This window comes from Neovison vison, chromosome 3 (genome assembly GCF_020171115.1).
Source record: "Neovison vison isolate M4711 chromosome 3, ASM_NN_V1, whole genome shotgun sequence".
NCBI lineage: Eukaryota > Metazoa > Chordata > Mammalia > Carnivora > Mustelidae > Neogale > Neogale vison.
Genome location: NC_058093.1, coordinates 142106398 through 142122985, shown reverse-complemented (window position 1 = coordinate 142122985; position 16588 = coordinate 142106398). Strand labels below are relative to the sequence as shown.

At 39.0% G+C, this 16588-nt stretch overlaps 1 protein-coding gene and 1 non-coding gene across 2 annotated transcripts in view; one reads left to right on the top strand and one right to left on the bottom strand.

Annotated features, from left to right (window-relative positions):
• Window positions 1-10855, bottom strand: part of TXNL1 (thioredoxin like 1) — a 33154-nt gene extending 22299 nt beyond the window's left edge. The window contains exons 1-2 of the mRNA XM_044242909.1: window positions 10574-10855; window positions 631-727 (exon numbers count right to left, since the gene is read on the bottom strand). Coding sequence (XP_044098844.1) covers window positions 631-727; window positions 10574-10671 — 195 coding nt within the window. The 5' untranslated portion in view covers window positions 10672-10855. The remainder of the gene's footprint in view (window positions 1-630; window positions 728-10573) is intronic.
• On the top strand, window positions 7549-7657 carry LOC122903857. The gene has a single exon (XR_006384065.1). It is a non-coding gene; the product is annotated as a U6 spliceosomal RNA (small nuclear RNA).
• Window positions 10856-16588: the final 5733 nt, after the last annotated feature.

Below are 16588 nucleotides of genomic sequence, written 5' to 3'. Positions count from 1 at the left end.
AAAGGGGATCCACACAGCTATTCCTTAGTAAGAACCAAAAACAACATTTTCAGTGTTGGAAGGAACCTTGAAAATTTTTTCCCATTAATCCCTCCCTACTTCCACATATGCAAACATAGAACTGTCACTGAGCCATTCAGACTAAGTAATCAGGGCAATCTCCCAACAATACTGCGGCTCAATGGACGGTAATTAACACTTTCAGGTTTCTGCTGAGTATGCAGCTTTGAAGCTATGATTACAAACTAACCCGATCAATCCAATTCTAACTACAATCACGAATTCTCTGCCATGGCTTTCAAATCAAACAATGCCTCAGCAATAAAAGATACTATTCTCAATTTGCAAAAGAGAAACAAAAAAATGTAAAAAAAGGACTTCCAGGGGACTGATTTAGTTCAATAGCTTATTAGTTTTATGTCAGAAAGATATTAACAAACCCAGAAGCAATTAATACTGAACTACCCTTTTTAACTAATGCAGCCACAATAACATTTATAATTCATGTCCATATAACATTTCCCCATCTTCAAAGAAGTACTATGTGCATAAAGAGAGAAACAAAGGATGATAACAATGTTGCATTTCAAACCAATGAAAAATTTTTTTTAAAGGACTCCTTTCCCTTACCTGACACTGATGTACATCAACTTCCAAAAAAACTGCCTGTGGATACTTATTACTCATAGAACTGAATGCCGGGGCAATCCTTAAACATGGTCCACACCTGTGAGAAAGGTAAACAACATGCTTGGTAAAAAACAAAAAGAAAAACAAAACAAAAAACCCACAAAAAACTGTATTAATTTATACTCTGAAGAATTTGTTAAAATATGAAATTAAACAAAATCTCATCATCTTAGCTTTGGTCTTTCTAGTCTCTTTCACGAGATTATTTAGATATACTTGCATCAATACCACACTGTCTTAATGACTACAGATTTATGCTAAGTTTTAAAGTCTAATAATGTTAAGTCTTCTGTTTTCTCACTGAGAAAAATTAAAGATGGAAATAAATAAAAGGAGGAACATACTACGCTTATAAACTGGAAAACTCAACAGTGTCAACCTGTCAATTCTCCTAAATTTGACCCTTAGAATCAATAGAAAATCCCAGTAAGTTTTATTCCCCAAGTTAACAAGTTTAAATTCTAAAATTTATAGGGAAATACCAAAGATAACCCAAGCCATTCTGAGGTTCAAAGCTGAGAAAATTACATTACTGAATAATAAGAACAATCACAAAGCTTTGTAAATTAAGAGTGTACAGTATCAGTAAAAGAATAAACAAACTGACCAACATAAAAGAATAGGTCCAGAAACAAACCAATCCTACACAGATTACCTATTTATCAAACATTTGACAGAGCACTGCAGCGGGGAAAGGATGGTCTTTTCAATAAGCAGTGCTGTGTCAAGAGGATACTCACATGGGAAGATAAATGAATCTTGGCCCCCATACCTCACACCATATACAAAACCAATTCCAGATGGAATTGTTTTTGTCATGGTAATGGATGACAGATCTAAATATGAAAGGTAAAACAATAACAGTTTTAAGAAAAAAATACAAAGGATATTTTCAAAACTCTGGAGTGACTTCTTAAAACACAAAAAACAGGGGTGCCTGAATGGCTCAGTGGGCTAAAGCCTCTGCCTTCAGTTCAGGTCAGGATCTCAGGGTCCTGGAATCAAGCCCTGCATCAGCAGGGAGCCTGTTTCCCCCTCTCTCTCTGCCTGCCTCTTTGCCTACTTGTAATCTCTGTCAAATAAATAAGTAATATCTTTTAAAAAAAAAAAGGGAATAACTGATATATTGGAATATACTTGATAAATTGGAAGATATCAAGACCTTGTGTTCATCGAGATACCATCTAGAGAGTGAAAAGACCCCATAGAGTGGTTAAAAATATATATCTGTGAAACATATCGAAAGGCTTATACTGCTAATATGTAAAGAATTCATACAAATCAGTAAGAACAAGACTGACACCCAAAAGGAAACTGGGTAAACTCTTAAACCAGTACACGACAAATGAGGTTATCCTAACAGTCAATAAATATGAAAAGATATCTGACTTCATCTGTCACTAGGGAAGCTTGGGAAATGCAAATTAAAACCTCCACTGATATAGCTAAAACAAAAAAAAAAAGTATAATAGAGCATTACCAAGAATATGGAGCAACTGAACTGTTTCATGACTATGCAAACTTTAGGGGCATAACCACTTTAGGGGTAAAGAAAAGAAACTGTCAGTATCTGCTAAACAAAGACCTATGCCTACCTCATACGCATGTCTAAAGTACAGAAACAACAGAAACATCTACATATGTTTGCCTTAGGGCATTTGAAAAAAATATTGATAGTAATAATATTTCTAATAACCAAAAGTGGAGACTACTTAAATTTCTATCAACACAGAATGAAGAAATTAATTGCAGCTACTCATACTGTGGAATACTATAATGTCATGCAAAACCACAGATTAATTCACAAATAATACTGAGAAAAATGGTACATCATATGATTCCATTTATACACAGTTCAAATACAGACAAAACAAATCAATGGTACTATAAATAAGGACAAAGGTTATCTTTCTGAGAGTTAAAGACAGGACAGGGTCATGGGAGATATCAAAAGGCTAGTTATGCTCTGTCTGTCCACAAGCTGATTACATGGGCATGTGTGTTCAGTTTACAAAAATTAACTAAGCCAGGGGCGCCTGGGTGGCTCAGTTGGTTGGACGACTGCCTTCAGCTCAGGTCAGGATCCTGGAGTCCCAGGATCGAGTCCCGCATCAGGCTCCCAGCTCCATGGGGAGTCTGCTTCTACCTCTGACCTTCTCCTCACTCGTGCTCTCTCTCACTGTCTCTCTCTCTCAAATAAATAAATAAAATCTTAAAAAAAAAATTAACTAAGCCATACATTTATAATTGTGTATTATGTTGTATCTCAATAAAATTTTAGACAAAAACCTTAGCAACAGCAGACAGGAGCACAAGGAAAAGCAAATTCTGAATCACAAAATGTTCAAACTCACTAATGTTCTCTGCTCAGCAGGGAGCCTGCTTCCTCCTCTCTCTCTCTCTCTCTCTGCCTGCCTCTCTGCCTACTTGTGATCTGTCAAATAAATAAATAAAATCTTTTTTAAAAAATAAATAAATAAATGTGGAAGAGAGCTTGCCTGTATGGCTGAGGGTTCTTCTTCCTGCTAAAGGTTCTATTTCCATTTCTGTTCCTCACTGCCTAGGAAAAATAGAATACAAACCAACAGAACTTCCACACTATACCGACATCATGCTCACTAGGCATGTATGAGCTAACAAGTGTTAAGAAAAAAAGAAATTCTTGTATCTAAAATAACTGTCCTAAAACAACTGTTCCCTTTCAAACTTTATCTAGATCCTCTGTTTAATTTCAGTTAGCCATCACAGGTTGTAACTGTAGTCAAAAATCAAAATAAGCCCTGGAACACAAAAGCAGAAATAAATACAGCGGCATACTTTCACACTATAATCACTCAAATGAAACTGATTAGTTATTTTAAGATGTTTGCCTGCTTAACATTAGCATTCAAGAATAAACTTAAATTTCCATTATTAGCTAAGCTCCTGAACAAGTCACTTGATTGCTCCATATAAAATGAGAAGCAACTGGATTCTCTAGCACCTTTCTCATAACTAAAATATTATGCCCCAGGGACACCTGGGTGGTGCAGTCAGTTGAGTGTCTGACTCTTGTTTTTGGCTGAGGTTGTAATCTCAGGGTTATCAGACTGAGCCCTAGGTCAGTCTCCAAGCTCAGTGCAAAGTCTGCTTGAGACTCTCTCTCCAGCCCCCCATGGCCCTCCCCCACTCCTCAAATAAATATGTAAAATACTATGCCCCAAATACAACTGAATTTCATGATCATACTTTCTTCTCTTGTGCAATCCTTGACTCTCAGCCCTCAAATAATACATCGTCACAGAGCCTCTAAACTTGTAAACGTGACCAGAGATCATCTAGTCCAGAGGTTTAAAAAAGAAAGTGAAGAAAAAAGTTCTTTTTCTACCTCTGAACCTCTCTTTGACAGAAAGGTTAGCTATTAAATCTATTATGTGAAATGCATATATAAGGACTCTGACTTATGCTTTCTGAGAAAAAGAACACAGCACACAACTCTTTAGCTTTCTGCAATACATAAAGAACCAAACCCACAAACTAAAACATTAAAACTAATCTAACCTAACACAATTACTGGATAGGTAAGAACTGAAGACCAGGAAAGTTAAAGGACATGCCCAAGATCAGACGCTCTAGTCAATGGCAGGGCCACAACAGAACATTTAATTCCTAATCCAATTCAAGATCAGCTTTCTTTGAAAGCACCAAATTAGTTTCATAAGTAAGATTTTTGTTTACCATCATAATATAAACACATTCTACTTCATGAACTTGCCACTCTTTATTTGCTAAAGCAGTCAGTGCCCTGCCTTGAGCAGTAACATATGTAAACACATTGCTGATAAATGGTAAGGAAAATGTATGTGCTTTCTGAAGAGATATTTTAAAAAAGTCTATTTTTCTGTAGGCTGTAACTTTAAGGTAGGTAATGTCTACATTATTATATTTCAATTAGGGCAGGCATAATCATAACTGGTCCAATTAATAACACAAAATGGCTAGCATTCACTGAGCATTTACCATATGTTATACAATTTACAAAACCTTAAATTCATTTAAACCCTACAACTCATTCCAAAGTCAAGAACAATGAGGTACAGTACTAGAATTTGATCACAAAACCCAACTCCTGACAGCTATTCCCAAAACCTCGTAACAGTGGCCTACACACTGCCTTTTGTTATTTCTTAAATTATGTCAAGATTAACACTATATGCTCTATTAAATAATTCAGACAGATTATATTTTGTAAAGTTCAAATCCAGGCAAAACTAATCTGTGGTATTAGAATTCTAGTATGAGAATAAAGCATAGCAGGGGAAGAGGGAGGCAAATTCTTGATCTACATGTTGGTTAAACTTCTCAAAAGTATTCACAAACGATTTGTGTACATTTCTGCATGCATGTTATAGTTCAATAAAAGAGTATACTTTTAAAAAAATTCTCTATGTTCTCTAAGGCCTTGCCACGCACTAGCTATCTTAAAGCTGCCCACCTCTCTCATTATCTGCCTGGTGCCTAGACTACTGAACTTGCTACCTCTGTAATTCAGTCTGCAGCAATAATGCAGCATATACTATTTTCATACACATATATGATATATTATTTAAACCAGCTACCATAACCATTAGAACTCAACATCCTAACATACACTAACATTCTTCCCAGATGATAACAGTAACACCTAACCAAATACAAACTAGGACCTGTTTTAACAAAACTGAATATGGTAAAAATGATACATTCATAAATTCAATATCAAAATCATTCATACTCAATATAATTTCTCCTACATGCAGGATATAAACAAACACACAAATGAAAAAAACAGAAACAGACTCATAATCTCAGAAAACAAACTAGTGGTGGTGAGGAGGGGATTCGTGAAGGGATCAAGAGATACGAACTTCCAGTTTTAAAAAAGTCATGGGGCTGGAAAGTACAGCATATGGAATATGGTCAGTAACACTTAATAACTCTATATGGTAAAAGGTGGTAACTGTACTTCTTATACCCTGAAACTAATAAACTATTGTATGCCAAGTATATTTCAATTTTAAAAAATCATACTAAGTTTTACGAGGAAGAAATATATATATTTTTTAGCATTGGGGCTTACCCAACAGTGATAACAAAACTGGCTCAGCTTATAATCACTGAATGTATCTGAGTATATCTAAACAAGTAACAGTTTGGAAATAATGGTTACAAAAACATGTTACCACAATATGTAATTCACGTATATAATTTCATTCTCTAAATAATACTATTACGTTACATATTACTATTCCTATTTTACAGTTAGGGAAAAGAATAGAGTGAAAGGACCTGTCCTAAAGCATAGGATTAGTTTGCAAGCAGCTGTAACTAAATAATTCAAGGCAATATATATTTAAAAATATCAGGCGCTGTGCAATATAGAGATGAACCTGCATTTCCTTTCTATTTAGGCTGGAAAGAACAAGAACAGCACTTTACAATCCAAACTGCATTCAGCATTGGGACCTTAAGTTATTTAATCTGGACTTAACATCATCATTTGTAAAATGGGGATCATTTCAAAGATTACTTTGAGGATTGAATAAGTCAATATAAATGTTTAAATAAGTCTCCTACAAGAGTAGATAAAACACAAATGTTGACTGTTTTAATTGTTAAGAAATATATATATATATTGGAGAAGGAGGCCAAGACCATTCCTGGGGGAAAAGACAGTTTCTTCAACAAACAGTGCTGGGAAAACTGGGTATCAACATACAGAAGATTCAAGGTGGACCTTTACACCATATATAAAAATTAACTCAAAATGAGTAAAAGTCCTAAACTTAAAAACTAAAATTACAAAATGATTTATTGAAAACATAGGGGTTAAATCTTCATGACACTGGATTTGACAACGATTTCTGGGATATGACACTAAAAGCACAAGCAACAAAAGATCAACTGGACGTCACCAAAATTTAAAGACTTGTACATCAAAGGACACTATCAAGAAAGCGAAAGGCAACCAATAGGAGAAAATATTTATAAATCATATATCAGGTAAGGAATACCCAAAATATATAAAGAACTCCTACAATTCAGTAATAAAAAACCAAAGTCATTCAAAATGAGTGAAGGACTTGAGTAGATATTTCTCCACGGAAGATATTAAGCACAAGAAAATATGCCCAACTCACTAGTCATTAAGGAAATGAAAAGCAAAACCACCAGACCACTTCACACCCATTTAGAATGGCCATTAAAATATAAAAAGCGTTGGCAGGTATGTGGAAAATTAGAACTCTCCTGCACTGCTGGGGTGGGAATGCAAAATGGTGCAACCACATTCCACTCCCAGGTATATACTGAAAATATACTGAAAAGAACTGAAAACAGTCACTCAAAGAAATCCTTGCACACCAATGCTGATGGCAGTATTACAATAGCCAAAAGGTGGAAACAACCCAATGTCCATCAACAGATGAATAAGCAATATATGGTGTATACATACAGTGAAATATTATTTAAATTGAAAAAGGAAATTCTGAAACATGCTGCAACGTGGATGAACCTTGAAAACATTATGCTAAGTGAAATAAATCAGAAACCAAATGACAAATATATTTAATTTCACTTACATGAGGTACCAAGAATAGGCAAATTCATAATGACAAAAAGAAGTTACCAGGGGTGGGAGTTTTAATGGATACTTACTGGTTAACGCTTTTATCTGAGATCATGAAAAAACTCTAAGAAATAGTGGTGATGTTGGTACAATATTGTGAATGTACTTTATACATTTAGAAATGGCTAACATGGTAAATTTCATGTTACATATATTTCACTACAATTAAAAACCTGAGTGCTCACTCTGGTAGCAGTTTTATTTTATTAATGAAATATTTTATTACTAAAATATTTTATTACTAAAACTGGAATGATACAGAGATTAGTACAGCCACTGTGCAAGGATAACATGCTAATTCGTGAAACATTCCATCTTGAAAACAAAACAAAACTCTGAAAATACTGGAGAGCCACAAAGATTTTTAAACAGAACGGTGACAACCTGCATAACATTTTATTAAAATTAATAGGTTAGATATAACACTGAAGTGGAGAAAAAGGAATAAGACTTAAAGTCGGGTTGGAAAAGAAATAGCTGTTGGAGAAAACTATATTCTTGGCCTAAAATGGGACATTAACTTTGATCTAAAAGGTTTCCTACATGACCTACTGGATACAGTTGTTTGAGGGTCTAATACTGATGCCCAGTTACCTCAGTGGCCAAAATGTTAAAGAACTTTAAGGCAAATATAACCTTATCAGATTTATAAATGTTAGCTATAAATATACTTTTGAACTTGAAAGTTCTCTAAATTCATTTGCCAAAAAAAAATAAATTTTCATTGCATCAAAATACCTTTTTATTTATTTATTTATTTATTTATTTTAAAGATTTTATTTATTTATTTGAGAGAGAGAGAGAGACAGTGAGAGAGAGCATGAGCGAGGAGAAGGTCAGAGAGCGAAGCGGACTCCCCATGGAGCTGGGAGCCCGATGTGGGACTCGATCCCCGGACTCCAGGATCACGCCCTGAGCCGAAGGCAGTCGTCCAACCAACTGAGCCACCCAGGCGTCCCCAAAATACCTTTTTAAAAGTAAATAACAGTGCTTCACCAATCAATGCCTGTAATTGTTTACGAGTAAATGTTGCCTCACTGTTAATGGAAGTGTTGCCTTAACAGCAAAGTTTCCCCACTTCTCTCATTTCAATTAATAAATTTTTGATCACTGTCTGTCATCTGTTCTGCTATGGTATTGGGGGATGAAAGTCTACACACTCCTATATGCTAGAACTAGAAAAGTTAATTAAAAACGAGATTTACTGTTAAAATCATCTCTTCCCTTTTCCAATTTTGGCCTAGCTACCTAATAAATGTATGGGTATCCCTCCATATTAAAAATATAGACATTACAAAACTGCTAACTGACACATTTATAGAATTTGACATTACTTTCAGACATGTCCTCATGATGAAATTTTTATCTTCTTCAACTTAGTAAATATGAAAGTCCACATGTCAAATTGGTACTCTATGCCACCCTAGAAAATCCAATGTACTGTCCGTTTTCAATTCTGTATAAGAGAGATTGGTGTAGGAATAAGTCTTTAATTGTTTTCACCTCTATCTGCATCCTAAACTATCTAATCCTAATGCCACTACTTATACATTCAACATTTACTGAATCATATTCAATAGCCATGAATCATTTTTCACCCTGATTCAAAATACTGCCTAATGTTTATAAAGTTACCTGGACAACTAAATGTGTTACTTAAATACTGATACCTGTAGTAGATTTCTCCAGGTTTAATTGTAAATAACTCGGGGGAGGGGGTCAAGATAAATCAAATGGAGATCTTTAATAAAAACGTAGTGATCCAAAGGGGCGCATGCACCCGAATATTTATAGCAGCAATGTCCACAACAGCCAAACTATGGAAAGAACCTAGATGTCCATCAACAGATGAATGGATAAAGAAAATGTGGTGTGTGTGTAAATATATACAATGGAATACTATGCGGCCATCAAAAGAAATAAAATCTTGCCATTTGCGATGATGTGGATGGAACTGGAGGATATTGTGCTGAGTGAAATAAGTCAATCAGAGAAAGACAATTATCATATGATCTCCCTGATAAGAGGAAGCTGAGAGGCAATGCTGGAGGGTTTGAGGGGTAGGAAAAGAGTAAATGAAACAAGATGGGATCCGGAGGGAGACAAACCATGAGAGACTCTTAATCTCACAAAACAAACTGAGGGTTGGGGGGCGGGGGATTGGGTTATGGACATCGGGGAAGGTATATGCTATGGTGAGTGCTGTGAAGTGTGGAAACCTGCCGATTCACAGACCCCTGGGGCTGATAATACACTATATGTTAATTAAAAAGACAAAAAATTTAAAAAAAAAATTTTAAATGGAGATCTTTAATCCTTCTAAGTTAGAAGGCACTGACATACACAAGCGAAGGTCAATAAATAAACACAGTCGCTGAAATCTTGGTTTCGAAGGGCTAGTTCCAACATGTCACTCTGACACAGGTACACTGCAGGCTCAAAATAGAAAATCCACGAGCTCTGCGACCAATGTATTATGTTGAGATTTACCCAACCCAGTTAAGCATCTTTCAAGATCCCTGTCCTCTTAAGCCATCAAGTCAAAAATGAAGTCTCTTTGGCCAAACCCAGATGTCTGGGTATCTAGATTTACTATATACTCATTCTAATTTCCGTGATCAGATGTATCCGCACATAAGGGAGCCTAAGTTACCAAGTTACTAACCAAACGAGTAACAAAACCATTAAGAAAATTAAAAAGCACCCGGACTCAACATTAATTTAAAATGCATTAAATGAGCCTCGGGCCTAAGCACTACGTGGATTAGTTGGATAGACCCAACTGAATCTTCTAAAGGTTTTACAGAAATGCAGGTGGTGAAGCAACCCAAAGTGTTGGGTAAATTTAAGATTTTAGGATTTCTAAAATGCAAGTGACAGCTGGCTCCCCGAAACGAACGGGGCAGGCGAAAGCAGGGGCCGCTGTAAGAAGACTACCACAGACTGGAAGGGGGCCACCCCCACGTCCAGAGCCCGTCCGAGGATGCAGAAGGGACGGGAGGCGATCTCCTGGACTATGCAACGCGGAGGGCCAGGCCTCCGTGCCCTCCAGAGACTCCCCTGTGCACAAACCGGGACTCACACCCAAGAGCTGCGGCCTAACCCGGCAGCGCCTGGGGCTGCGGCCAGCGCCGGACATTCCAGAGCAGGAGACCGCAAGGGAGTCGGGACCGGGAACAAGTGAAGGGAAAGCAGGGACGGACACACAGGGCCCACAGGGCTCGCGCCCGACCTCACCCTCGCATGGTGAACTTGACCACGGCGAGTCTGGAGCCCGCGCCGCTCAGCTCCGGCTGGAAATCTGGGTCGCTCCCGACCGGCTTCACTCCCACCATTCTTAGCCCGGCAGGGCGGCCGCGACGCCACCGGCTTCAAAACTGAAGGAGAAAACCCGGGAGAGGAAGGGGAGAGGCTCAGAAAGGCCGAGGCCTGAACGCAGGAGGTGACGACCGCGGCGTCTTCTCCGGGACTCTCTGTGCCGAGTCACGCCAGGGAGCGGAGCGGCCGAGGGGGTGGGGACGGGAGGGGGGAGGGGAGGGGAGAGGCGAGGAAAGGAAAGGCGTGCGGCACCCAGGAGCCACCGCGCGACCGGGACGCCGGCGCTTGCGCACGATGGCGTCATTTCCGCGTCGTCCGTTTTGGCTCCCACCGCCCAATCCTAAAACGCGACCCCTGGCTCCACCCTTCGCTGCGGAACGCGACGCCGGCGGGAGGGGAGCAGGCGCCGGAGAGCAGCGGGTCGCGAGCTCAGACTCCGAGTGAGATTGGGAAGTTTCTGTGTTCCTCCGCGGTTCCAAGACTTGTGTCTTCTACCGAGTCTTGGGGTTGGGGGGAAAAGAAAAAGAGGGGGGACTCGCTTTTCCCCCCGAGGTTCGTGGCTAATGTTTTAACCCCTCTCCCTGGAAGGGCTAGAAGAAGCACTTTGTCTCATATTTGGGGCGGATCGCCACACTAGATAAAAAGAGACTTTAGATCTATTGATTTACAGATCTCATGATACAAGGGTGCTCTCTGCACTCGTCCTCAAGATAGCAGCACCTGTCTTTAAGTTGTGCCTGAAAAAAAAAAAAAAATGAAAGCACCATCCTTCGCCTGGAAACACAGTCTAGTGATAGAAACCAGCAATAGAATAATATGTTTGCAAAGGAAACGGTGGGGACAGATGAGACAGGAGGATGGGGCAGGGTAAACTTGCTAGAAATTGTGGCCCGTGAGCTGATTGTTGATAGAAGAGAGCCAGATGGTGAGAGGTGACAGGAGTATTAGAGGCAGAAGAACCAGCAGTACCGATTCGTACTGCTGGTTCTGCTGCTGCTAATGATGATGATAAGAAGAACTAACAAACTGCGCTAGACAAGATACCGGCTCTTTGTGTATATTAGTTCATTTAACCCTCACAACAACCCTGTGAAGTAGGTTCTCCTATTTCATGGATAGCTAAATTTTGACGTAGTAACAAGTCAAATCATCATTCGAGTTAAGGTAGTCTTGTAAGGACCTATTTCGCAAGAGGCTTCCATCAAGGTTAAAAGAATAACGTTGTTTAACCCTTAAACTATCCCTGCTCCCCTTCCCCCAAAGGACTTACTTAAAAACAAGTCGGGAAACCAGCTCCTGGTAACAAAGCCCAGATATAAGGGTGGATCAGGCCAGGTGGAGCCATCCGATCAGTGTGGGGTTGCGTACTGTCTCCCTAGCTACCAAGGAGTATGGGCCCCTGCCCTTTGGGAGCCTTTTGGGCGCTAATTCTAACCAAGGTGTGATAGGCTAGTTGAAATGGCTGCTAGAGTAAATTGTAACTCAATTGGTCACCTAGCATCACTGTGCAGCTTTCTCTGTGTGTTACAATCTCATTGGTCACCTGTGCGTTGCCAGGCCTGGTCGCATGGCCTTTGCCCTTAAAAGCTAGCCTGTGAAACAGAGAAAGGTCGCCCCTCTCTGTAAGAGGCGTGGCCCTGGTGGGTCAGTTTGATTCTTGCTGCTTGGCGCGAAATAAATCTTTCCTTGACCTTCGCTTTATATCAGTCTCGCTCCCTTAATCACGGACCCATTATTGGGGCATAACAGTCTAACACTAGTGTGTTCTTTTAAATGTCAGACTATGACAAATGATTTGCTTTTGGATTTAGCTGGGGTGATGAAGCTGAAGAGGAAGGTAGACGTCTGATCAGGACTAGCTGAGAAATTTGTATTTTAACGTGAATGCAAAGGAGTAATCACTGCAGGGCATTTTTTTTTTAATTACAAAAAAAGTGTCTACTGAGGTAGCAGTGAGGAGGATGGAAGGCAGTGAGACACGTTTAGGTTACTGTAGTAATCCAGGAAGTGAGTTATGGGAACAGCTGAAATGGAAATGAAGAGGACATGATATACTTGAGAAACAATTAGCAGCTAAAAATCACAGGATTTGGTGACCAATTGGACCAATGTAGAGCAATGACAGAGGAAGGAGTCTAGGATAGTGGGGATATATCAATCCTGGGGCTGTCTGTACTGAATTAAGATGCCAGTAGAACATCTAGGTAAGGAGGATAGCAGACAGTAGGAAGGTTGAGTCTGGAACAAAAGAAAAAGGAGTAGGCTAAAGTTGCAGAAAGTATGTAACTTACTCAGTTATGCAGCTGTACAGCTGCTTAGCCCTCACCATTGCACCCAACATTATACTGAAACAGACTTTATATATTGCATAGACACTTTTAGCAAATGTTATTGAGGTGATGATTTGCTGAGTGTTTTTTCCTCTATATTTTACAAATCTTTTCTATAATTATAAATAGTATATATAATAATAAGAAGAAAGAAGGTGCAGCTGGGAGAAAAAGTGCTACACAAAAATTCTACAAAGAAGGCCCAAGTTTCTGCCTTACCCTATTAGTAGTAACTAAAACAAAATGATATTCACAGTTAATTGGTCTCCTGTGAAATTTAGGTAATGTTTAATATCATTAAGGAAAATGAGCCTTTGGTGGATGAAATTTTCCCCAAAATGTTATTTTTTCTTTTTTTTTTTTAAGATTTTATTTATTTATTTGACAGAGAGAGATCACAAGTAGGCAGAGAGGCAGGCAGAGAGAGAGAGAGATGAGGAAGCAGGCTCCCTGCTGAGCAGAGAGCCCGATGTGGGACTCGATCCCAGGACCCTGAGATCATGACCCGAGCTGAAGGCAGCGGCTTAACCCACTGAGCCACCCAGAAGCAAAATGTTATTTTTTCTTAATGTGTATTAAAACCCCATTTACTGGAATTTCCATGAAATTTTTAGAAAACACTTACCATTAAACTTCTACAAGGATGACTCATGATTATTTTTAAAAGGATGATACACTTTCTCAGTTCCTGAGATGACCATATTCAGAAATGCAGAATTCACAGCACATAAACTCCCTCCACCCCATCCCTCTCTTGGCGGGCATCTCCCTTAGAGGACATAGTTTCCCAGGGTTTATTTAGCTTCAGCCTCAGAATTCTATTCAGCCCCACCCACTACCAGAGCCAGCAATCAGGATAAAACCTGTTTGTCATGCCCCATCTTACAGTAACTGTTCCATTTTGAAATCCATAGATCTGGAACTTTCCGGTGTCACACCCAGAAATTCTGATTCAGGAGTGCTGGTGCATGGCCCAGGAAAGTGAATTTTAACAGACATCCAGGGTAGCTGATGCAAGGAGTCCGTATTTTGAGATACATTATTTTTTTTTAAGATTTTATTTATTTATTTGACAGAGAGAGATCACAAGTAGGCAGAGAGGCAGGCAGAGAGAGAGAGGAGGAAGCAGGCTCCCTGCTGAACAGAGAGCCCGATGCGGGACTCGATCCCAGGACCCTGAGATCATGACCTGAGCTGAAGGCAGTGGCTTAACCCACTGAGCCACCTAGGCGCCCTGAGATCCATTATTTGATGTTACTTGTCTACGATCACATAGAATTTAAATATGTGCAAGATATTGTGATAATGCTTTGAAACACCTTTCTTCCAAGGACGGCAAAAGGCAGATAAGACACTACTACAAAAGCCAATAATACAAGACAAAATGTGGTAAGTGCCATGGTAGAACTACAGATAACGTACCATAGTGGTTGAGAAAAAGAAGAGAACATTTCCAGCTGGAATGAGCAGAGAAAGTTATATGAAGGAACGTGTTCTAATATTCAGGCCTGGATAAAAATAAGAAAGAAATGCATAAGTTTCTTCATTCACAGAAATGAGTCCTGACTTTCCTCAACTTGCCAAGAATATAGTGCACTTTAGACTCGCCCACTTTTATCAGGCTCAGCCAGTCATTAGAGGCAGACTTTCTATCATGACTTGTAGCTGCCATGGGTTCACTTGGCTGACTTTACAAATAGAAATGCTAGAGATACACCATCCTTGGATTTATCTCTCTCATAGCCCTTTGCCCATGGTAGGTACAAAATAAATACTGGTTTAATAAATGAATGGCTAGGAAGCATAATAAGTATGACTCTCTGTCCAAAACATGCAGGTGTACAAGAAATATTACTTTGTTGTATAACTCAGTTTCATGTTGACTCTGAATCCCCACCCTCTTCCTGCTGTATCCAACTAGAACAAAAACAACTTTACCTCCTCTTCTGCCTGCTTCAGAAATGGTACCAAAGTTTTCGATTTAGACTGGGAGTTGGGCTTTAGAGTGTAGATGTCTAGGAGCACTGTCTCTTTCTACATGCTATCTTTTTTTTAATTTTTTTAAGATTTTATTTATTTATTTGACAGACAGAGATCACAAGTAGGCAGAGAGGAAGGAAGAGAGAGAGAGAGAGAGGAGGAAGCAGGCTCCATGCTGAGCAGAGAGCCCGATGCGGGGCTCGATCCCAAGACCCGAGATCATGAGCCGAACCGAAGGCAGAGGCTTCAACCCACTGAGCCATCCAGGCACCCTCTACATGCTATCTTGAAATCTAGCCCTTTCTGCTTTATGTGACGACCTTACAGATTGGGACCCTTTGTTCAAAGCTGCCTATGGGCCCATCTACCTAGATGTCCCAGTCTGCTATTTCTTCCCAGAGGATTTACTTCTTCTTTTCTCCCTTGCATAAAGATTTTCCCTCATTTTCATTAAAAGCTTTATAGTTTCAGCTTTTAGGTTTATTTGATCCAGCATCTACATTTTTGAACCAATTTGATTATAATCACTTAGAAGTATTCTCATGATAGAAAAGAAAAACACAGTTTTCAGTTTTGTATATATTTGAGCTTTTGTTAGGGAAGCAGTATGTGATAACCATAAAATCTCTAACGTAAGTTTTTCTTTAAATGTAGTCCTCTTGTAAAAATTGGAGGAAATGCCAGTTTCTGGTTTTTTGAAGAGCAATAGCAAGAATATAATGTTGATAGAACTTTTATTCTACAAAAAAGGTCCTCATAAATTCCTCAGAGATATAATATACCTCTTTATATAACTGAATTTTTAGTTGCAGAAGCCCAAGAATACAGATTTATCGATAAATTCCATAAACCATATGAAATCCCTACATTAGCTTATCAAAATTAGAATTATCCCAAAATTCTACAGAAAAATAACTTCTGCTTGGGCCACTTGGGTGGCTCAGTCGGTTCAGCATCTGACTCTTAGTTTCCGTTCAGGTCATGATCTCAGAGTTGTGAGATGGAGCCCTGCACAGGACTCTGGGCTCTGGGCTCAGGGAGGAGTCCACTTTCCTCCTTCTACCTCCTCCTCTGTCCCTCTCCCTCCTCATTCTCAATTTCTCTCTCCGTCTCAAACAAATAAATGAATCTTTAAAAAAATAACCGGCTAAAAAAAAATAATAATAACCGGCTTAGGGCGCCTGGGTGGCTCAGTGGGTTAAGCCACTGCCTTCGGCTCAGGTCATGATCTCAGGGTCCTGGGATCGAGTCCTGCATCGGGCTCTCTGCTCAGCAGGGAGCCTGCTTCCCTCTCTCTCTCTCTCTGCCTGCCTCTCCATCTACTTGTGATCTCTCTCTATCAAATAAATAAATAAAAATCTTTAAAAAAAAATAACCGGCTCAATAGCTTACTGTTACCTTATTCCTGAAGAAGTAGAAAACATTTTATATCAGTTTAATTCTTTAATCAACTGAGTAATTTATTTTAAAAATAATTTTAGATAAGATTTGTTTTATTCTTAAAGTCTTGAGGTAAATGCATAATTTATGTAATATAAATATTAAGTAGAAACGACATCCTGCTTCATTATTTCCAAACCTTTTCTAGGTGTGGGCTATTGAATTTGAAAATTGAATGTCATTT